Below are 23,646 nucleotides of genomic sequence, written 5' to 3'. Positions count from 1 at the left end.
TAACTCGTACGCATTGAGCAGCTGGGTTGTCGTACCTCTTTGGCGAACAGACTCCTGGCCTCCCGCTCAGCGTTCTGAGGCACCGAGGGAACGACGGTCCTCCTCTGGCGCGAGATCTGGGACTCCTGTGTGCGGGGACGCAAACGGGGGAACAAACAAACGACATTATAGTGACGGTTCTTTTTTGAAATTGTATTCCCATCGAAAAAGTACAAATATCAAGCAAGGAGAACGCGAATGAGAGGAAGCGGGAGGCGCAGAAACAAAGAAACAGATGAAGGGAAAACACTAGCGAGACGTACCTCGAAGCATAATCACACGTTTGAATCAACACCGGGCAAGAGGTACCTGGCTGGGTCGAGATTGACCCGTAAATAATTGGGCGTGACAAGTGATTGATGATCGGGAAGCGTTTCTTTAAAAAGTTATATTTTACTGCTCTTTGTTCCCGTTTTGGCTCAGACAGTTTTTCTAAGAAAAGAAAAAAGAAAACTGCCGATTTGGCCGCGAGTGTGAGGTGTATTGAGGGATGCGGGTTCCTCCGGCGAGGAGAGAGGACTCACCGAGACATCGTCCACGGGGCAGAGCAGCAGGTCTCGGTGGGGGTCGCTGTGGATCTGGGCCTTCCTCTGAAACACCACAGCTTCATAGTCCAGTGGTTCAATAATCTTTGGTTGTTCCTGAGAGGGATGAGGACGGACAGAACACACACACACACACACACACAGGTGACTTCAAGGAAACAAAACTTTCATTTTGGGCTCACGCTCGGCTCATCGTGTCCATTCCTTTCCCGTGTGCTCTCGTGACCTTGTGATTTGAAAGAAGTTATGGAGGGCTCGCCCCCCCACCCCAGAACCTTTCACCGCCCAGACAAAATCAGGGAAACAACCACACAAGTTCAGAGGAGTGTCACGACGAAGGGGACAGTTACGGTTACAGAAGGGAGCGAGAAGAGGGATCGGAAACGTTCTGATTCTTGACCTGATCGTGATGAGCTGCTGCAGACAGAGCGTGGTGCATATCACATGTTATGGCTCAACATCAGAACTTCCCGTTTTGAGTTTCATAGAGAACTGGGTGATATGAACTCAAAGGGGCCGACGGGCTAAAACACAGCCCTCCACTCCACTGGGTCAGGATGTGATCCTGAGCGTGAAACCCAAACCACTTGGAAAGATCCACAATTAATTCTTTTTTTTTTCCGACCACTTGCTGGTCTTCACTTCCTTCGCCTCGAAAAAAAAACTACAACTGGGCATTTCGACGTGCAGATCTTCAGACATTCTGGACCACAAGCTCTACCCCAGTGGTCCCCTTTAAAAAAGGCCCTGACCACATATTATTTTTGGAAAAAATTATAATATACAGACAGACAGATTGGCCTCAGCATTAGGAGCAGTGGGCTGCTGCGTCTCCCTCGAGGACACGAGGAGCCGAGTTTGTCCGGCTCTGATTAAGACGAAATTCAGGAAACAATCGACTTCCTCCCCGTCTGACAGTACGATGTGTCGTCGTGCGTCAGCTCGCTACGACTCCTCGGCGAAGCTAGAAGAGGTTTACGCCGAGACAAAATCTTCCGAGCCAAGGCTCCAGATTTCCTGACAATTTGGAAAAATAAAGCCGTGTGGTTTTGAACACCGTTTGGCTCGACAGCCTTGAGCGGAGCGAGGTTCTAAAGGGGTTAAGTTCTCCTTGGATATCCCGGTTTCTAACGGAAAGAAAGTTCTCCCTTTCCGTGTTCTCTAACCAATAATTTGGCCCGTGAAATTAGCCGGTCACAAGCACGTGTCCTCTGCAGATTTTTTTCCACTCAGACTTTCCTGGTCGTCTGCAGGAAACCTGCGATTAGTTGGTTTTTTTCCCTTTTTCTTTTCTCAACCACGACTCTAAATACAAACTTCCCAACCCCAATGATACTTTTAAAAAGTTTTTAAAAATGGAGCATTTGCAGATTCATCTCTGCATTATGTCGCATGACTTTTATCCGTCTTTTACACCGAGGCCGACCACCTCATTAATGGACACGGGCGGCGACCCGAGCAGCGGCAGTAAAACACAAAACCTGAGCGTCTGTTGAAAGCATTACGCACGCTTCCTGCCATGAGCAACGAGCTGAACCGCAGCCCTGGGAGTCACCCGGCAGCGCACAGCGGCTCCACGGCAACGCTGATCATGTTACAGAGAGAGAGAGAGCGACAGAGAGAGAGAGAGAGAAGCTGAAGAATCACAGGCAGGCAGCTGTGAGGCTCGTGTCCCCGATTGGGAAACAAGAGCGAGATGCTCATACGTGACCGGACGTGGCCTCACATTTGGGCGGGACGGCGTGACGCAAGCCACCGGCCCGGCCGGAGAGAACACCCCGACACCAGAGAGCAAAGCACGACGCGCAGCGCTGGCCCTGCAGGGGACGGAGACGATGATGCCGACGCCGACGATGGCACCTAAGGGCGCATTTCCAGATGCTCACGACTCCAACGTGAACAGGGGGATTTTATCACGTTAACACAACGTATGAACACACAAACACATGCGCTGACATCAGAGTCAAACAGTGTGAAGCTGCCCCACTGATATATATACACATATATATATTATATTTATATATACGTATAAATGTATATATATATATACATATATATATATATTATATTTAATATATACATATTTACATATAAATGTATATATATATAATATATTTATATATATGTACATATAAATGTATATATATATACATATATATTATATACACTACCGTTCAAAAGTTTGGGGTTATCCAGACAATTTTGTGTCTTCCATGAAAACTCACTTTTATTTATCAAATGAATTGAAAATTTAATAGAAAATATAGTCAAGACATTGACAAGGTTAGAAATAATGATTAATATTTGAAGTATTAATTTTGTTCTTCAAACTTCAAGCTCAAAGGAAGGCCAGTTGTATAGCTTATATCACCAGCATAACTGTTTTCAGCTGTGCTAACATAATTGCACAAGGGTTTTCTAATCAGACATTAGTCTTCTAAGGCGATTAGCAAACACAATGTACCATTAGAACACTGGAGTGATCGTTGATGGAAATGGGCCTCTATACACCTCTGGAGATATTTCATTAGAAACCAGACGTTTCCACCTAGAATAGTCATTTACCTCATTAACAATGTATAGTGTGTATTTTTGATTAATGTTATCTTTATTGAAAAAACAGTGCTTTTCTTTGAAAAATAAAGACATTTCTAAGTGACCCCAAACTTTTGAACGGTAGTGTATATATACATATATATATATATATACACATATATATACATATTATATATATATATATATACAGTATATGTACACATATTATATATATATATATATATATATATATATATATATGGTTTCATGTTGCATGCCCATTTAATGCATGGATCGATAAGGGATTCAAAGCTAATTGTTTTTTAATTAAAGTTACAGCAACTCAAAACATAGTTTTAAGTTTGTAGTTTCCTGGTTTACCTTCACATTCACATTATGCAGTTACAAACAAATAACTGTTTACAAGTGTGTCGCTGTCCAATGAAAACCATGTATCCGTCAAAACTTTTTTGTCAATTATTATTATGGATAGTTCAGCCTCAAACATTCAGGGACTTATCCTTCTCTATCGCATCATGAGTCCTACAAGCGGCTTCAGTGCTCAGGGATGTGGCAGTGAGGCTCGTGAGGCTCGGACCGCAGAGACAAACGTACAGCGGCCTCAGCGGAATACTTCCCCCCCCCCCCCCCCACACACACACACACACACTCACACAAAGTGTGTTCTCAGTTACCAAGCCAACCATAAAATCAGCAGCCAAAACCCGCTTCTCTAAAACAGAAGAAAACCCAACAAAAAAAACATCAGAGCACACATGGCACACGTGGCCACACACACACACACACACACACACACTCACACTCCAACTTCTGTTGCGGGAATTAAAACCATATCACATGATTATTACACTCGTGGCCTGTTTACATCACTCTCCTCAAGATGCTCATCATAAGACTACAAGCCTAATCCCAATGGAACACAAGTCGGTCTCTTTTAAGGAGTTATCTGGCTCTTGATGATGCGTTTGGGGGTTTTGTGTTTTCCAGTGCCACATCATGAGGAAAAGAAAGGAGAAGACATGAGAAGAAAGACATTAATTAATCTGCACTGACGTCACGTCTCACTGACATGACAATAAATGCACACACACACACAGGTGGGCGCGCGCGCAAACATGCACGCGCGTACTGTGTCAGCAGGATCCTCGGTGCTACGACTGCGCTTCATCCCTCATTATTCCACACCACTACGTCGGCCACTAGCACTGCTATTGATTCACATGTGTGTGTGAGGAGGAGGGGGAGGAGAGAGAGGTCATTAAGAAAAACGTAATTAGCAACAGCCTTCACTGAAGAGAACATGCCCAGTGTGGCCATTTCCAGCAGCAGAGCCCGAGAGGCTCTCTCCGGAGGACGGGGCAGCCATGCTGCAGCTGTCCCCCTGCCGCTGCTCCTCGGCCGCAGACACACAAAAGGAGCCGACTGGGACAAATAATTAATAAAAACATGTGTTCCTGTGCACAATGTCACACTGGGTTTATTTAGGGCCGGCAATTTAAAAAAAATGTAATAAGACCAGGCCAGCAAATGGGAGTCAAATTCGCGGCATTCAGACGTTTTTTTACCCAGAACGTTGCGCTGAATTTATTTATTTTTTACGGTGCTTTCGGAACACGGGAGCCACGCGCAGCGAAACTGGGATGATAACATATTAAAGTCTGACTAACGGACATAAATTATAACATGGACATGTCCCGCACCAAAGAGGAAGGAGAAGTTACCCCCCCCCCCCCCCCCTGGTTAGCTAACATGACCGCGGCCGGTTCACGGACAGCGGGAAAAAGCTCTGCTCACCACCAGGTCCACGGAGCTCTTCACAGCCTCCGACACGCTCTGTCTGACTTCCGCCGCCGTCCCGAGTTTGCTTAACCTCTTTGTGAATTTCCGAACCTCAGCCATCGCGCGCCGCTGGTTAAAAATCCCGGGGTGAATGCGAGCATGCCGCGGTACCGGCGGCCAGATGCGGCGGTGGAGTCCGTCGGAGGTGAAACCAGCCGGCGGTTCGCGTCGCGAGGCGGGGCGGCTCGGTGCTGCTGATGAGAGCAGAGAGGGGTTAACACGGTGCGATGCTTCACTCGCACCTACTTCCGTTTCTCAGAACCAGAGAGCAGTCGAGAAGACAACGAAGTGGGCGTTAACCTGACGGAATGTTAAACACAACTCCTTGTATATACTATACTATACACTGCATGGATACATAAAATAAAAAATAACAAACCTATTGGGACCAGAGACAAGTGTAAGTTATAATATCTGTGAGAAGGTTAAAATAGACATGCTAGTGACAAAAGAAAGGGAATTATAATAAACGAAAGTTGGAATTATAAATATATATATTTTATTTGTTTAACTGTTTGGGTGTTTCATTCTGTGTACAGGCTAGAGTCTCTGTTTTCTTCATAAAGTTGTAGTTTGTATAAAGTCAAAGAATAGAAACGCAATAAGGACTTCTTCATCATGTGTAGCATATTAAGTGACATGTCTAAAAATTAAAGTATACCGCCATCTTGTGGATGAAACTGCAAACTGCAGCAAAATGTCACTTACCTGAACATTTCTTTGAGCGTTTCACTGAAAGTGTTTCCTTGTATTCTCACTTCAGGCTACTTAATGAAAACACTGAAACTGAAAGACGTAGACAGAAGTCTGGAGACAAATGCTTGTGCTAATTTACGATAAGGATCCTTTATTGCACAATAATCAATTAATAACTATTCTTTTCCCCCGGAGTCTTAGTTCGTTATCGCCTCAGGTTTACATGGATCACTACTATTGTTATTTTCTATTATTAGTACCATTGCTACTAGTATTGCCAAGACTGACTGTTTTTATTATCATTAGTATTCTACTATATCCACTACTGCTTTTATTTGTGGCTGTAACTTTTTCATAAAAAAATAAATCATGCTGCTAATCTCATTATATGAATAATTTCTTTCATATTTATTGAATCATTTGTAACTCTGTAACTTACATCATTCCGGTCACATGACATCTATTGATTCTGTCCATCCTGCATGAAGGAGCCTCCTCTGTTGCTCTCCTGAAGGATTCTTCCTTTCTCTCCTCCTTCATCCTGATCCGATGCGAGGTCCCAGGACAGAGGATGTCATATGTGTTCAGGTTGTAAAGCCCTCTGGGGCAATTTTGGGCGGTACAAAATGAATTGAATTGGATGGCATTGTGTCTAATAAAAGGACAAAGCAAAAGCAGCAACAAATCCCTCAATTCAGGCTATAAAATGTATGCCAAGACACATGGAAAAATAGAGAAGGCAAAAGATGAGTGTTGCATGAGTCATCCGAGAAGATGCTGCTTACATGTTGGTCAGAGTTCTATGAATATATAGGACATCACTCATATTTAGACTCCTGCTGATGAGCTATTTTAGTTTATTATTTATTTATTCCCAGGTTTTATATCCCCAACACATATCAGAATGCTCACCAAACCTTTGACCATGTATCGATACCCGAGGTGAGTTGTTGAATGCTCATTCAACCTTTACATTATAGATCTCAAACACTTTGTTATTGCAGGTGAAGTCCGATCGAGGCCAACAGATGCATGCAACTGCCAACTGGGACGCCGGTTTTAGGGCAACGGTACTACGAGTTATCAGTAGATAGTCATTCTCACATCCTTGAGCTACTACAGAAAAGAGTAATGATTACTAAACACCTTGAAGTCCAAATGGGTTGTGGTAGAAAACAAAGACAGCAGAAATACAGATTACCACGGTGACGTTTTAAGAAAATTGAATTTAATCTTGGGAGTCAGCCCACTCACTACTGTACATGCTACATAGCTCCTGTCAGCCAAAAGTCCAAGCAGTTTGTGTGTCAAGTGTCCAAAAGTCCAAAGGAAGCGACCGGCTGTTGTCCCGGCACCAGACATGACCTTCACTTGTCCTTGCACCGGGAGAACTCCTTCAGAGCCCAGTTATTCATGTCGATCTCCCGCCGTAATCTGCAGTACTCCTCGGCCAAGGCCTCAAACTCTTTGCCCAAGATCTCAAAGGAGGCCAGTTTCAACTCCACCGAGTGCTTCTCCACCCGGCAGGCCTTCAACTCCGACTCCAGCTTCTCTCTGAAACAGGAGACACAACGACGACGGACAGTCAGTGTCCGCCGGAACGTAGGTTCTATAGGAACTAAATATCAGGAGCTCAAATTTTCAAAGAGCATTTCAATGTTGAGCAGTGGTGAGAAACAGAACGGGTTCCCTGAGCGACCATCACTGTGTGGCCTTTGGGAGAGGAGCCGTATGAATATAATGGACAAAAAGCCTCTTGCCTTATTTTTCTGTGAGCAGCTATTGAGTCCACTGTGTACGTGTCCAGCTGAATCTCCACCATCTCAGTCCTTTGAAGGAACAAGAGAGAAACAGCATGAAATACTGACAACTTAGGAATTGGAGTTTATTGCCAAAGTATGCAATGCAATATCCAAAATGTATAGAAGCAGGCAAAGAGTTGGAAACTCCGTACTTGATCTTCTGCAGGACTAAGTCACATTTTCCCTCAAAGTAGTCCAACTTCTTCCGGTCCAGATCAGTCTGGATCCTCAGCCTGTGGTCCAAGATGAGGGACTGGAGGAGCTGAATGCACTTAATCAGTTCCTGGACACAAGTCAAGAACAAGAAAACAAGTGAGGGGAAAATATTTAGAATGATAACAAATTTTAAAAAATTACAAATGTTATATATATATATATATAAATATCTATTAATAAATAAATATCTATATAAATAAATAAACATATATATTGTGCAATATATGTTTATTTATATATATATATATGTATTTATTTATATCTATATAAATAAATATACTATATATAAATAAATATATTTAGGAACATTATGCATTATATATATATAAATAAATATCTATAAATATATATATACAAATAAATAAACATGTATATTGTGCAATATATATATATATATATATAGATATTTATTTAAATATATAAATATAAAAATAAATGTACTAAATATAAATAAATATATTTAGGAACATTATGCATTTTATATATACTTGTTTTCGTCTTCTGTCCTTATGTATAATAAACTGCATGTGTCAGTGAACTACATGCCCCTGAGAGAGCACTCACAGAGAGGTAGAGTTGAGTCTGCCTCTGCAGGAGGACAGAGTTTTCCCGGCACGTCTCCTTCAGACTCTCTGCTCTCCTCTTCTCTGTGTCCAGCTGGGCTGACAGGTGAGACAACTTGCTGTTCTTCAGGCCCTCACTCTCACTCTCTAGAAAGTCAATGCAGAACAGTGATGCAACAGGTACATGCAGCATTAGTATATTTAGTGAGCGAATACTGTAAACACTGTACCCCATTCAGGTTGGTAGTAAGCTAGGAGGCTCAGGCACTTCTTCTTCAGATGTTTCTCCAGCTCTCTGGGAAGACCCTGCTTCATCCTTTGAACATTCTGGTGGCGATAAATACATAAATGCTGGTAAACAAGCTACATTCATTCCTGAAGCATCTCTCTGCTGCTGATGATGATGATGATCCTCAAGAACAGAGGTGAATATTCTCTGCTTTTCTAACTCGCCTTCTCCGATGGCATGAGCTCCAAAATCTGTTGGGGGTTCAGACCTAGAACTGAGGGCTGGTCCTGGTTGGTAGCGCTGCTTGGATCCAGCTGTCTGACACACTGCGCCACCAGCAGACACTTCTCCATTGTCTCATAGAACTACACACACACACACAGTGAGTGCATCACATTACATGGTAGATCTCTGGATACTACGGTGTAAATGTTTCGAGCCTTGACCCTTATAGCTGCAATTGTGGTGATGCAGTGTGCAAAGCGAGTTGCCTAGCGCAGCTTTAATGACCAGAAATATGTTGCCCGCGATTCAGCGACAGCCGCCTTGTGCAAAGCAGCACACGACATGTACCATGCTCTGGTCGGGGGGCACGACGGCGTGCTGCTTCCGGATACAGTGGTCCTGCATCATCTCCTGCAGCCCTTTGTGGAGGCTCTCGGAGTGCAGCCAGTGCCGCCTCTGGCTCTGCAGCTTCTGCTCCGTCTGGAATAAAGCATCTGTGAGTGCTCACACACACAGACAATAGAATACATCTATTGTGCTAAAGCAAGGAACCTGGACAGCAGAAGAAGGCTACAGTGAAGGTTTGTTTAAATATATATATATACCTTTTCCAGCTCTGTTTTCAGTGGGACCGTGAGTCCAGTTTGGTCCACGTGTTGTGACAGAGTAGCCAGGAGTTTACAGAACTGGGGGTTCTGGGTCAGATCATCCTCTGTGACGTCACACAAGGGGAAGGAGGCGAGAACTGGTTGGGTGGGGGGAATACAGCAGACATGTTATGAATGGCCAAACCAAATCCCTGAAATTCACACACCACTCTTAACATTTAAAAACTTGAGCAAATACATTACTTTGGTTTTCGGGTATGAATAAACAAGAAGGAAGTACGACGTTAACTCATCTCAGAGAGTTGGGAGTAGTCTCAAAAGTTAGAGGCTAAACTTGGTTCTTTACCTTGTTGATGCAAGCCGTCCCCCTTCCCGAGAGAGGACCCGTGCGTGGACTCGAGACCAGCGGACATCTCTCAAACTTATCTTATGAACCAAGCAACTTGTATCGGGTTTTATTTATTTCATTTCTGAAGTCGTTTCTCGCTAGCTCGTAAACGCAACATGAAATGCGCACTTCCTGAATCAAGTTGCGCGCTCTTGAAGGACGGGTTTCCTATTGGTCGAATGAGCCACGTGGCTCCTCTGCATCCCTGCGAGAACTGCGGGACACTCGCGGGAGTGCGCACTGCGAAAGCGAAAACTATATTTCAATATATTTTAAGGGAAAGTACAACAACATTATCTTCGTTGTAATGAATAATAATACAATATGTCGTTTTTCTGGATTAAAATCCCCTTTAAAAAAAAAGTTTTTCCCAAAATGTACAAAAACTCGACATTACAAGCTGCACCTTCAAAGTAAAGCTTCATGTCAGAATCAGTCAATCAACATGATATGTTAAGCAATACTTTGGTATGTGTCACCACAGTTCAAAGGTCAAGATGATTCCCAGGTGCCTGTAGCATCGTTCTGCTCCCTGGCCTCTCAGTGTGGATCTGGATCTAAAACGTTGGTTCAGTTTGTTGAGCTCTCCAAATCCTTCCACCAGATGGACTAAAGAGACAGACAGCTCCTTCTCCACCGGGGAGGGCGTCATCTCAACCATGCAGGATACTCATGCACAACCGCCACACCAGCCATGCATCATAAGTGTGAATTAATTTAATTAATAAACATGATTATATCTCTGGAGTTGTGCCAGTTCTTGGATTGGGTCGTCCTGAAACCCACTCGGTTGTTCTCATCCTGCTTGTCTAAATTCAGCCCACCGTGTCTTAATCCAAATGTGCATTTTCAGATTTCTGTTAGCCTGTCAGATCTGAGTCATGTATCACTGTTCCAAAATAAGACTGAAGAATGTATCCCAAAAAAATGCCTTTTTCTAATGACGTAGATGTTTAGGGACATCCATGATGTGGGCTGGAATGTGTGATAAACGGGCCCTGGGAAAAGAAACAATGAATCACACCCTTCAGTCTTTTGTTGTCATGTTTCGACATATAATTTTATATCTAAGATGTTCTTTCTCTTGGCTCTGGTCATCAGCTGCCAACAGCCTGGTCAATTGTTGCCATCCTGTTGTCTTGTAGAATAACTTGCTTTGAGGGAATTTGTTGAATTTCCAAACAGAGGCAATAATCCAAGTAGATGTTAACTCGTCTTTTGCTTTGAAACAGGTCATTGAAGATTATCTTTTTGTTTTTTGCTCAGGAAGATGTATTACACTTGTGTCTGCCCATGCTGCTGTTCAAGGGATAAATAACCAGGAGATTATTGCGGTATAAGGCGGTAACTGGGGCTCACAATCAAAATAATCTTATAATGACTTATTATTATCAGCACTTGAATGTTGATTAGAAGAGATTTGATACCCGTCGCCATTTCTTTGGTCACTGGATGCTGTGCACAAAGACAATCACTTTCCTGTTGTTCTTTGTAATGTGCGGTTGTGTGATCACAGTGCATTGTTTACATTAATGGAGACTATAGGTGGAAAGGTGATAAAATAAAAATAAAACACCATTAAGACAAAACACATGTCTCCAAAGTAGAGTTTACATTTTCCGTTTTTGTATATCTGTTTAGATATATACATTGAGCATGTCATCACCACATTTGGTCTTTATTTGAACCTGAGGTTCCCAGAGTATTCCTGTACAGTGTGGCTTTCCCCCATGACCTCTGACCTTCTATATGTGCTTTTCTCAGCTGTTTCCTTACAACCCTCCTTGGCCAGGTTTGGTGTTCTTGTGGCAGCATTCCTGGTGCATTGGAACCCTCACATATAGTTTCTTGCTTTAATTTAATGTTTTGGGGTCATACAAGGAATTTTACTATTTATTGTTATGTTTTTCATTTTTCTCAATGTACTTACATACATTTAAAATAACAACTACTTACAGGCGCGACGGAGATACAGACACAGACTAGAGAGCACTGCTATGTACACTGAGAAAACAGGTGTAAATATAAATAACCCATATATAAACATAAACATAACGGGGTTAGTGCGGGTTTTTCCCCCTTTGAACATTTTGATCATATGGTGTAATATGCTCGGTCCATTAAATGTGTAGTAACTTCGCTCTAATGCTGTTTACACAATGGCTGGTGGTCCTCACTATAAATAACCCATATATAAACATAAACATAACGGGGTTAGTGCGGGTTTTTCCCCCTTTGAACATTTTGATCATATGGTGTAATATGCTCGGTCCATTAAATGTGTAGTAACTTCGCTCTAATGCTGTTTACACAATGGCTGGTGGTCCTCACTCATCAATGAGTGGGCAAAATTAGGTATGTGAGCCAGTCAATTTGAATAAAATGATAATTGACACGGAGCAAAACCAATGGATTGTGTTCGGATGCAACTCTCTAGATTGTATTGGTCACGTTTATGGACCGGCCCTTATTTTCTAAACCAATTAACGACAGCTAGTGTTGATTGCGAAGGCCTTTAACGAATCACGGCCCCGGACTCCCTGATGGGCGTGTTTACGTCGCGGAGGGGTGGGGTGTTTGAGGTCATTCAGTCCCACTCTGATTCACTCTATCGGCGCGTGATTGTGGGAACGGGTAGTTGGAGTAGGAGTCGCCGGGCGACTGTGCATCTCAAACGCTTTTTTTGGGAAAATTGCACCGCAGGCTGAAGAAACGACCCCCCCCGCCACCCGCTGACGACTTCTGTGAAATTATCCAACGTGACGACTGCGACACACGCACAACCAACAAACGCAACCGGGCTATCCAATGCTAGCCAGCTAGCATCCCTGAAAACTGACGGGATCAAGGTGTTGATAGCTAGCCTCCCCGCTAATTATCCATCAGCTAGCATCCTCTTGCCGTAGCATCATTAGCTCGCTTTTCCTCCTCGCGCACGTCGAGGCTTCACCACCGCGCGTGGCGGTGCTGGTCGGCTCACGAGCACCGAATTCCGCGTTCAGCCGTTAAACGGACAACGGAGCCTCTCGAATAGCCGTTTGCTGGAGACGGCGTCTGCGTCGCGTTCGTTGGCACCATCACACCCATCTCCCCAACCATTCGCCTCTGCCCCTCTCCCTCCACCCGAAACACTGGAAAGCCACAAGCGACCGGAGAGCGGCGAAGGGCCGGAGAAGCTGGGGGTGGTCGCGTCGCCGGACTCGCCGGGAGTCCTCACGGCGACAGACAAGCTCAGCTGTGGGGAGCTGCCGACGAGTATGGACGGGCTGGCCGTGGAAGTTCGCGGCTCGAATGGGGCCTTCTACAAGGTAACCTGGTCCCAGTCGTAGTGTGTACTTGTCCCAGTTAAAAGTTTTTAGTTTCGCGATGAGCTGTGAGGGGGTTGTCTTTCCGACACGGGCCTTGCCTCGCAACTATTTGACTGATGTTAGCTTTATCTGGTTTCCACTAAGGATGGATATGCGTTCCCATCCAGGTTGGCCATTGTGGGGTGGGTAGCTAGCTCCAGCTAGCCGTGGAGCTACTGCATTTGACTTCACCATGTATGGCCTGTATTTTGTTGTTTTTTCAACCAATGTCAAAATGCATAGAAGCCACAACGGATTCATGTGGTTTCGACGTGGCATGGAGCTTGTCTCGCATCATGTTGCTTTGTCTGGAAATGTGGTTTTCAAGCATTAAAAAAAATTAAGTGAGCCTCTGAGCAGACAGCTGTTGTGCAGTCCCTGCTTCCAAGTATGAGGAGATGCTATATCAGAGCTCACAAAGGCTCCCTCGTATCTGTTTGGTACCTTAACCCACGATCCAGCTACACAACTGAATCCTGGGGGAGGGGGGGGCTCTTGTGTGTATTGCTCTGTTTAGTCTCAGTTTATGTTTAAGTAGTGTTTTGTAAGTAACGTGTCCAGACACACGACATTATTCTTTATTGCTGGTGTCACAGCTTGTTTTCAAACGTCGCATTAAAGATCGCAAATCGCTGACTACAAGTTTAGTTCTGTAAGTTAATATTATTTAAAGTCATCAACGTTTTTGTTAGTCAAATCATACGGATTTGATGAACATCGTAGGTTCTCATATCCTTTTGTATTTTATCGAATATATAAATATGAACCCCATTATTCCTTCCCCTGCTTAGCCTCCACCTTTTGTGACATATCTTATTGTAATGATATGGTTAACCTTTATTAGTCCCACTAATGCTCTTAGTTTTAGTGACATCGTTATTTCTCCGTGTGCTCTTCTGTTTTTTGGGTAGTCGAGCGACCGCATGCGGTTCAGAGATGAGCCTATATTTACTCCCCTCATGGTGCTTCACCTGTCGTTCTGTTTTACAGCCTGACAGTTTGGCTCAGCCATGAATGAACTCTCCCACTCCTCCTTATTGCCTCCATTATTTCACAGCTCTCATTTTGTGGATCTCAAATGAGTCACGTGACATTTTTAAATGTTATATTCCAGTAAGGAATATGTTGTATTTGATATGAGAGAGAGCGGAAATCCTTGCTGACATTTCCCCGTTGTGACCGTCCCATGGGGGTTAAAATTACGTTTGCTTTATGAAACCACCATAGTGTCAGTGTGAGTCGTTTTAACGATGGAACATTACATGTATGAACCGCGAGTCCTATTTATTTATAGAGGGAAATTGAATGTGTTTATCTAAACGCGGTGGTTGCAAACCTGCCTCCTCCGATCTGAAATGTCCTGCTCACCACGTGCCTGCTGGCCTGAGGATGAGAGGACCTCATTACGAAGCTGCCCGGGACCCCTTCTCTGCCCCCGCCTTCCCACCAGTCAAGTCATATCAGAGGGCTGGCCTTCCCTTTGACCCGGTAGTATTTAGTGGAAGCAATACTCGACCTGACGTAACGCACAGCTCGATGTGACATGTGAAATAGGGGGACGATCCCCCTTTTCAGTCCGACCTGTTGTCGTTGCTGGCTTCCTCTCGAGAAGCGTGGCTGTAGATGCAGAGCCACGGTTTAAACATCTTTAAGACCGCAGTAGGTGGTAAAGAATCAACTTCTTTAAAAGGGTGTGGAAAAACAATCCCCCGTCATCCAGGCTGAAACCCGAGCCGGCTCTTGCAGGGCAAAGGCGGCACCTTCCCAGCAGGTGAATCCTCCCCCCCCCCCCCACTCCGACAGCCACCCATGCCTTCGAGATACCGCCTGACCCTCTGTCCCATATAAGGCAGTGTCGCACTGAGAGACAGGCCACACCCACCACTTTCCTCCCGACTCACCACCACCGTCGTTGCCTGAGAGGGGGGGGGGGGTTGGGTTGTCGGTCAAAGTTTAGGGAATGTTGTGACGGATCTGTGGATGGACAAGTAGCGTGTTTAAGGGCTCTCTCGAGCAGTCGTTGCCTCTGAGCTATCGCATAGTATGTCCATATAGGCTGAGTGAGGAACATGCCTCTTGGGAAAACTACAGTATTCTCACTTTAAACAAAAAGTGTGTGTGTGTGTGTGTCACTGAATTCACGGCCAGGGAATTGTGTTTGCTTCCAAAAAAGCCTCCGATGCTCTTTTTCAGCAGCGGTGCTGGTCCAGCATGGCTCGCGAGTCGGCCGTCTCGGGTTGTGCACATGCAGAATCAAACTCTCGCAGCGCCGCCCCTCATCGCCGTCGGTCTCGGAATAACATTCTGACCCTCTGCTTTTCTCTTCAGGGTTCCATCAAAGATGTCCACGAAGACTCGCTCACAATTGTTTTTGAAAACAAGTAAGTTTCCTCTTTCCGTACATCTGCTTATAAATACTCCATGGGGGGAGGGGGGGGGTCTTGGAGGGTAGTAATTGAGCGATGCGATGGCTGCTCTGAGCTTCACCCATTCAAAATGGTCCTGAAGCACCTGTGCTTGGCATGCAGCTGTCCATACATGTCTCTAACTTTTTCTTTTTTTGAACCTGCGCCACTGATCCCTCCTGCCCTTGCCAGTCTGATAGCATGTTCTCGTAGCCCCACCTACTGTCCCTTTCCACTACCCATCCCCCTGGTCCCTCTTTATCTCAGCTTGGAGAGCAGGCAGCCCCTAAAAATAGTGACCCACGGTATGCAGGGAGGGAGGGAGGGAGGGAGGGAGGGGTGGCAGTATGGTGGCCTGTGTAGTTTTTGGGATTCCCCTCCTCCCCTTTTTCCTTTTACTTTATCTGAGCACATGACGTAGCATATTGAATAATAATAAGACTCTTAATGAAAATTATCTTGAGTTTTTATATATATATATATAGTACTGACTGGACCGGTCATTGACTGAAAATTTTTCCACTCTTTTTAAGCTATCTTATTTAATGTAAAGTGCACGATGCAATGAACAGTCACTCGCTGTCCAGGCACCGTTTTTAATAACCCAATTCTTCTTTTCATTATCTCTGTTCATGTTCTGCAGAGTGGATAATGCATGTCGTGACAATCCCAATGTGACGTGAGGGTTGAAGGAGCTGGATCGAGACGGCGTGAACAACAGTGTTACTTTACTCTGTTTCCAGGGCTTGTTGATAAGCTGACGTGTTTTTGTTTTGTCTCTGTCCTCGTCGTCGTGTAGCTGGCAGCCAGAGAGACAGTTGCCCTTCAGCGACGTGCGGTTGCCGCCTCCAGCCGAATACCAAAAGGAGATTGGTGAAGGAGAGGAGGTGGAGGTAAGGCCTGCCGCGTTCATCCACCTGAGTTTTTACTAACCCCATCAAGGCCTTGGTATCTTCATTAGGAAGGATCATTTTGGGCTTGTGTTGACTTTTCCTGACTGAAAGTTGTACACTTGGGTCTTTGCAATATTCAACAATTTTACCCCACACGTTCTCCATGTCAAACAACGGAACGACACATGTGCATCCTTTGCTTCTGCAGCCGAGGCCGATTCACTGTCATCACATCTTGCTTCCCACTAAAAAGTGTTTTGAAGTGGAATGTTTTGTTGTCTAATTCACTATATGCATCTTCTCCCAGGTTTACTCGCGGGCCAACGAACAGGAGCCGTGTGGCTGGTGGCTGGCCCGAGTCCGTATGATGAAGGGAGAGGTGAGTGCTACCATGAACCGATAATCCTAACAATTTTAAGAATATATCTGAAAAAAGGGGAGGAGGAGATGGAAGAGAAAAAATGAAACTTGACTCTACTTCAAAGACATGTGATTTGTCTTAATGGTGTTTAAAAATAAATAACATTATCCCCTTTCTACCTCCGTCTGTCTCCATTAATGTAATGGTCACACAACAGCACATTACAGGGAGCAACATGAGTGCATTAACGTGGTCCAGCTGGCCTGATCTCCACAGGGCCTTGAATGCGGTGGAAACACCGATGCACTGAAGGAACGTTTTAGTTCCTGGAGCTTGAAAAAATACCGAGCTTTAGTTAAAATGGACTAATATTAATATTGTCGGTGAGATCCAACTGGGTGAGCGTTCTCTGCATCTCAATATTTACTAGGTATGTATCTGTCTCTTGACCATCGGTGTTCTGTTGTATTGCTGAGTACTGCCGTCCTGAGAGTGACTAACTGCAGGCTAATGAGCTCAAAGTGCACGTACGCCCTGGTGTGGTCTTCAATTTGCGTTTCCCATGCACCCTGTGCTTTCCCCCCTCCACACCGACTTCCCGTGTCAAAATGGATTTGGCAGAAGAGTGGGTCAGTGGGATACGGCAGAGCGTTGTCACGCTGCGGTGCCGGGGGGGAGCTGCTGCTGTTGTTTGGAGCGGTCTGATATGAGCCTGCAGGAATGTCTCGCATTGACCGATGGCTTTAATTTGGTCCTTTTGAATATGAGTGTGCAGTGTTCATCTCACTGCCTCTCTCTCTCTCTCTGGGTTCCTCCTTTTTTCTTTCTCTATATTTCAGTTTTTTCTCCATCTCACTTTTATGTTTCATCTTATGTTTTCTCCAAAGCTGAAGAAACTGGGAAAAGTCCATTGAATGGATGTTTTTTTTCTTTGTGAAATATTGTTTCTTCATTCAAGAGCGGACGTCCATGAATTTTTAATTAGAGAGCAGACGTCGTTGAATCTTTCACGTGACAGTTGAGTCCGTTTTTATATGGATTGAATTCAGCATTGCTGCTCAGTCCATTTTGACATTTATTTATTTATTTTTATCTCATAAGTTATCTGGGCCGTCCAACATTTGTGTGTCACTATTAAACATCTGTATCTCTCTGTGTGCCGTTTTCAGTTCTACGTGATCGAATACGCGGCGTGCGACGCCACTTACAACGAGATTGTCACAGCGGAGCGCATCAGGCCCCTCAACCCCAACAGCCCTTCCTCTCGGAGCTCCTTCCACAGAGTTCCCATCCCCGTCCCAGAAGACCTGAGGGACATGTGAGTGTCACGTGTATGAGGACGTAAACATTTGAATTAACGTGAGCGTTGCAACAAGCTCCATAGCGGGGTTTACTCTCCTGCGATTGTTTTCTTATCCACAGCTGTCAAAGCGACAACATTCACAAAGAGTTCCGGAAAGCAATCGGAGCCAACTGCATCTTCTACAGTACCCAAACACATGAACTCATTGTGCTGGTGAGTAGTCCGGACACACACTTCATGAACAAGTGAGCGGCCTTGTTGCGCGTCGTCTCTCCCCTTCCGGCGTCTCCTATTGTCAAGACAAAAGGAATACAATGACAAAGATCTACGAGCACATTGTTGGCAACTGCTGCTCCTCTACTAATACACTCATATTCACAAACACGGGCTAAACAATTGTTGAATTGTGACTATTTGTATTTCTTGTGCTCTTCAGTCTACAAATGAAACCACAGTAAAGCGTGCGTCTCTTCTGAGCGACATGCATTTCCGCAGCATCCGGACCAAGCTTATGCTCATGTCCCGCAACGAAGAGGCCACCAAACATTTGGAGGTAAATCTACTTTAAAATGTGACGCACACATCCGGTCCAACCTATTTAATTTAGCCTGTACGTGTGGATGTTTGCCATTTGAAAATGACAACGCCGAGCAGTTTTCACATTTGCCCACAAACCGCAAATGTGTTTCCCCTCCCAGACGAGTAAGCAGTTGGCATCAGCGTACCAGGAGGAGGTGAAGGTCAGGGAGGACCTGATGGGCCTAGCCATCGGCTCCCACGGGGCCAACATCCAGCAGGCCAGGAAGGTGGCCGGCGTCACAGCGATCGAGTTGGAGGAGGAAAGCTGCACATTTAGGATCTACGGAGAGGTGCGCCGCGTATTGAGACTCTAGTCCCAATGTTTGGATTGATGACCTGTGGTCTAATGGTTGTGTTGCCTTCCAGACCCCGGAGGCAGTAAAGCAGGCCAGAGAGTTTCTAGAATTCAAAGAAGACTTCTTTCAGGTACCCAGGAACCTTGTAGGTGAGTCAGCTGCATTCCTGAAGGGAGCTAATTATTTTCCCACTTGACTCAGTCGTGAAGTACTCTCTTTCTCTCTCTCATCCTCCCGATGTTATATCTCTTCTCTCGCTCTCTCTCTCTTAGGCAAAGTAATCGGCAAGAGTGGCAAAGTCATTCAGGAGATCGTGGACAAGTCGGGCGTGGTCCGTGTACGCATTGAGGGCGACAATGACAAAAAGCTTCCCCGGGAGGAGGGAGGCCGGCAGGCGGCGAGCAGGGACGACACGGCCAGCAGCAAAGAGGTGAATGTGACGGTCATCCCGTTCCCCCGATTAACTGTAAAAGTCCCAAGTGCCATCTGCTCTCCAATTCTGCTGCTTCTCTTTGTCACTTGTGTTTTCATTGCTTTCCATAACCTCTCCACTGCAAAGCACATGTCGGTGACGGTAGCTGTGTGTGGTCTCCGATGGGTTGACATGTGCTTCCTGTGATTAAGTATACTAATCATTACAAAAAATTGTTTTCGCCACGTTTAATGTTTCTTACTGGTTATATTTAGTTTTGTTCCCACTAACGGGCGTCAGCATTTGAAGAAATCTGTTTTTGTAACTGTGTTTTAGGGCCTGGTTCCCTTCGTGTTTGTGGGAACTAAAGAGAACATCAGCAACGCTCAGGCTCTGTTGGAGTACCATGTGTCCTACCTCCAGGTGGGTAAATCCTCTACGCTCATCAGTAGAGGGCAGCAGAAGCCTTTTTCTCCCCCTGTCAAACAAAAATAACTGACAAAATAAGAACTGCTTGTTTATAGCACTCTTATTCTGTGCATGGCAGACTTTTGCTCAGAATATCTAGACACTGAGTGGAGGTTAGTGTGAGCTGTGTGGGGCGAGAACAGTGTCCTGTGGGCGTATGTGCAGGGTCATTTCGGTCACTCACCTGTTCCCCCCCCCCAACCGCCCAACACCACATGAGGAAAGCTGCTGAGAGCACCTCGTTTTGTCCTTACGTCATGTACTTTTATAAATAGCACGGGTACACATGAGTTTAGATTACCAGCTATCTGGACCCTCAGCTTCCAAAAATAACACCAGACCCCCTTACCCTGCTTCACTTCCTTCACGCCTCCCATGAGGCTCAGCTGTTGTTGGTGGAGGCAGCTGTCACACTGTGAAGTGAGACTCCCTCCTCCAAACCCCCCACCCCTGAACGAACATAGAAACTGCTGTCATTGCACTGCTGCCATTAGAGGCCATAGCGCCCGCATCAATGAAGATGGAAATACGGAACTTCGCCTCGTGTCAGTGACGGCAAACACGAAAAACTGATACCTTTTTAACTTGATCCTGGAATAATGGGTCAACGGCTCCCCGGCGAAATTATATTAAAGTAGCTGGAGGATTATTTGGCTATTCAAACTGATGATCGCTCATCAACCACCGTTTCCCCCATTATTTGGGTTCCCGAGGCAACTCTTAGCCACCGATTGGGCTGCTCCATGTGTTATCAGAGTGGCCTCTTTGCAGAGAGCTTTAAAAGTGAGGGGACAATGTTCATTCATACAGATCTTTACGCTTTGCTGCCCCTTAGTGGTGGAGTCATGTAACTGCACGCACAAAGCAGGAGATTTTAAGACTGGCTTGGTCCCAGCTCAGTAAATCACTCAATCAAATAAAAATATCTGCTATTGTTGCGAGTACAAAGCCCTGTAATACTGCAATTTACTTTCTGGATTTAGTAGTAATTAAAAAAATATTTAATATAAAAAAGTATCCTTTATTACATCAAGTTGTTACGACCCTTTTTGGTCCCAACACAACAAGATGCAATATGTCTGAGATGTGATCGGTGCCATTGGGGTCTCTCTTTGAGAACTATTTTAATATGTCGATTCAAAGAGTAACTTTTTATTTGTCTTAATTTGATTAATTCATGCTGCTCCGTTCCCCCGTCCTGTAGGAAGTGGAGCAGCTGCGCCTCGAGCGTCTCCAGATCGACGAGCAGCTCCGTCAGATCGGCGTTGGGTACCGCGCCCCCGCTAACAGAACCGGGGCCCCCGGCGTTGAACGGGAGAAAGGCTACTTGACGGATGAGAGCACCAACTCACTTCACACCTCTCGCACCTACGGGGGCCGCGGCAGAGGCCGCAGGGCCTCCAACAGCCAGTACTCTGGATATGGTGAGTGGGGGACACCTCCGTAAAAAGTCACGTGCCAGTGTTGACGCTGTTTACATCCGTCGTCTCTCGTCTCCGCTTGATCCAGGCACAAACTCTGAGTTGTCCAACCCGTCTGAGTCGGAGGACGTTAGCGAGCGAGAGCAGCGGCCCCGCGGCATCGGTGGAGACGAGCGAGGCGCCCGGCGGGGCGGCAGGGGCCGAGGCGCCAACTCGGGACGAGGCCGTGGGGGGCCCGCGGCGGCCAAGCCTGCCAACTCCATCAGCTCAGGTAAGTAGAGCCGATGTTCAGTTCGACAACAATCAAGGGCCTCGCGCTTCACCTTTAGGCCGCTTAAGATGTGAGATGACCTGATAAGAATTAATAATACAATGACAAACTGGAACGGAGTATGGCGCTGTTAAACAGGTCGGGAAGTCTTTCCAAGAAGTGTGGTGTGTGTGTATATACACATATACACACACACAGTTCATTCCTCCTGTTCTCTGAAGTAAGGAGAGTTCAGCTGAGTGTCAGAGGGATGTTAGTTCTGCATAATTAGCAGCATGTCGGCTACAGGAGATTCACAATATGTTTGTTTTTCATCAGACCGACTTTGTGTTCAATCTAACGTAAATAAATACAAATGAGGGACGATTGGTTGTGGTTGCGATCCGACTCTTTCTGTGGCCTATCCAGTGCTGAAGGACCCCGACAGTAACCCGTACTCCCTGCTGGAGGGGGAGGGAGAGCTGGCCGACGCAGACAACAGTGAGGGCACGGGAGCCGACCGCCGCAGACGCTCCCGCCGCCGCCGCAACGACCAGGAGCCCAACGTGATGGACGCCGCCACGGAGTCGGACGGCCAGGCCGGCCCCAGTGAGAACGGACTGGGTGAGAAGAAGCTCCGCCCTCTCGTTTGATCATCAACTTTGAAACCAAAATGCACGTCGTGAATCTCCACCGTTGACACCGGGACGCTAGCGGATGGAGGCGCACGGTAACCTTTAGTTTTCCTCATTCGACCGCCAGATGACGAGGCGCGCCCTCAGCGCCGCAACAGAAGCCGCCGCCGCCGTAACCGTGGCAACCGCCCAGAGGGAGGTTCGGCCAGCCGTGACAGACAGCCGGCTGAAAGCGGTGAGTCGCCGGCTTTCACGCGTAACCGGCTTCCTCCTCGGAGGGAACGGGGTTAGATTGCTTGATGCACAGTGACTGCCTTTTCTTCACGCAATGGCATTTTGGAGTCTATCTGCTGTATGTCCAGTATAGACGTTGTTCCAGCTAACAGATCTCAATGTTTCCAGTGACTGTTGCCGACTACATTTCCCGTCCCGAGTCCCAGAGCAGACAGAACCTGCCACAGAAGGAAAACCACGCCGGCCCGGAGCCCAAGGTACAGGCAGGAACGCACACATTGACCTCGGCCTTAGTTTTATTGACCTAAATCGGAGCCTCACTTTTTCCCACCTTCTCCCCCCTCCCCCCCCCCACCCCACAGGAGAACGGGACCAGCGCCACTAAGGATGAGCAAACGCCCTCCAAGGGTTCCCCCAGCAAAGGCATGACCTCGGCCAGCGAGACCCTGACCTTGGTCAACGGGGTCTCGTAAAGAGACGGCCCGGCCTCTCGCGAATCCAAGTCTAGAGCAAGACTCCATGGCAAACTCTGTCCCTGCTTGCATTAACTTAAACCTTAAACCGATGAGTGAAAAAGTACCTGACAAAATACCTGAATTCATACTATGAGTGAAAAAGTACAAAAAAAACAACAAACGCATCTACTTAAAAACACATGTTAACGGTGTATGCTATCCTATCTATCAGTACTTAGTGCTTATTTAAAAAAAACAAAAAAACAACTAGCTTGCCAAAAAAGAGCTGGTGGATATGACTTGATTTTTAAAAATACTGAAATACGAGAAACAGGATGAGACTTTTTTTGTTGTTTTTGTTTTTTGAAACTGTTCTTTATTTGTCTTTTTTCGTGATGTTGATTCCGTTCATTGTTTATCACTGGTTTGGACTTGGCGGTCGCTCTCTCAACCAAAACAGACGCGTCTCTTAACGGCGTTTAAAGTGCAGACTAGAGCGGTGTCAGCTGTAGGGAGCGGCGGCGCACAAGCAGACAGTCCAATAGCTTACGTGACGCGATGTCCGCACACTGAACCTGGGTGAGACAGACAGATTGGGATATTGATAGACATTGTGCCTTGAATTTGAAAAAAAAATAAAATACAAAAAAACGTGATTATTATTTTTTTTCCATTTATGTTTGTTTTTGTTTCAGAAGAGGAAGAAAAAAAGGGCGAGGTGTTCCACCAGGTTTTTCTGGGAGGGATGGGGGGGGTTCTAAGGAAGAGAACAGACCTGTGAGGAGAAAAGTGAGTGACTAGAGGATATAGTAGAGGAGGTGGAGGAGGGAGTGGATAGCCAACGTGAGGCAAAAACAAGTCCGGTGCCAAACACGAAATTC

General features: G+C 45.8%; 3 protein-coding genes across 4 annotated transcripts in view; 1 reads left to right on the top strand and 2 right to left on the bottom strand.

Annotated features, from left to right (window-relative positions):
* The window catches only part of dock11 (dedicator of cytokinesis 11), a 50,038-nt gene extending 44,846 nt beyond the window's left edge, over positions 1-5,192 (bottom strand). For both annotated transcript variants that reach the window (XM_056442535.1, XM_056442536.1), the window contains exons 1-3: positions 4,935-5,192; positions 564-680; positions 36-125 (exon numbers count right to left, since the gene is read on the bottom strand). In XM_056442535.1, the coding sequence (XP_056298510.1) occupies positions 36-125; positions 564-680; positions 4,935-5,039 (312 nt within the window). In that variant the 5' untranslated portion in view covers positions 5,040-5,192. The remainder of the gene's footprint in view (positions 1-35; positions 126-563; positions 681-4,934) is intronic.
* A 1,689-nt stretch (positions 5,193-6,881) lies between these two features.
* Positions 6,882-9,853, bottom strand: haus4 (HAUS augmin-like complex, subunit 4). The gene is made up of 9 exons (XM_056442774.1): positions 9,665-9,853; positions 9,316-9,455; positions 9,059-9,190; positions 8,710-8,850; positions 8,487-8,583; positions 8,258-8,403; positions 7,630-7,760; positions 7,436-7,504; positions 6,882-7,229 (listed from the first exon to the last, which is right to left on the bottom strand). The coding sequence occupies exons 1-9, from the start codon at positions 9,729-9,731 to the stop codon at positions 7,043-7,045; spliced, it is 1,110 nt and encodes a 369-aa protein (XP_056298749.1). The 5' UTR covers positions 9,732-9,853; the 3' UTR covers positions 6,882-7,042.
* Positions 9,854-12,350: 2,497 nt separating this feature from the next.
* Positions 12,351-23,421, top strand: fxr2 (FMR1 autosomal homolog 2). The gene is made up of 17 exons (XM_056442403.1): positions 12,351-13,014; positions 15,382-15,434; positions 16,258-16,351; positions 16,659-16,730; positions 17,882-18,030; positions 18,135-18,228; positions 18,452-18,568; positions 18,714-18,884; positions 18,961-19,039; positions 19,163-19,320; positions 19,639-19,725; positions 20,975-21,194; positions 21,280-21,462; positions 21,871-22,065; positions 22,204-22,311; positions 22,479-22,567; positions 22,673-23,421. The coding sequence occupies exons 1-17, from the start codon at positions 12,964-12,966 to the stop codon at positions 22,781-22,783; spliced, it is 2,031 nt and encodes a 676-aa protein (XP_056298378.1). The 5' UTR covers positions 12,351-12,963; the 3' UTR covers positions 22,784-23,421.
* The last annotated feature ends 225 nt before the right edge of the window (positions 23,422-23,646 follow it).

The sequence above is a fragment of the Pseudoliparis swirei genome, chromosome 21, assembly GCF_029220125.1.
Source record: "Pseudoliparis swirei isolate HS2019 ecotype Mariana Trench chromosome 21, NWPU_hadal_v1, whole genome shotgun sequence".
NCBI lineage: Eukaryota > Metazoa > Chordata > Actinopteri > Perciformes > Liparidae > Pseudoliparis > Pseudoliparis swirei.
This window is presented reverse-complemented; position numbering and strand designations above follow the sequence as displayed.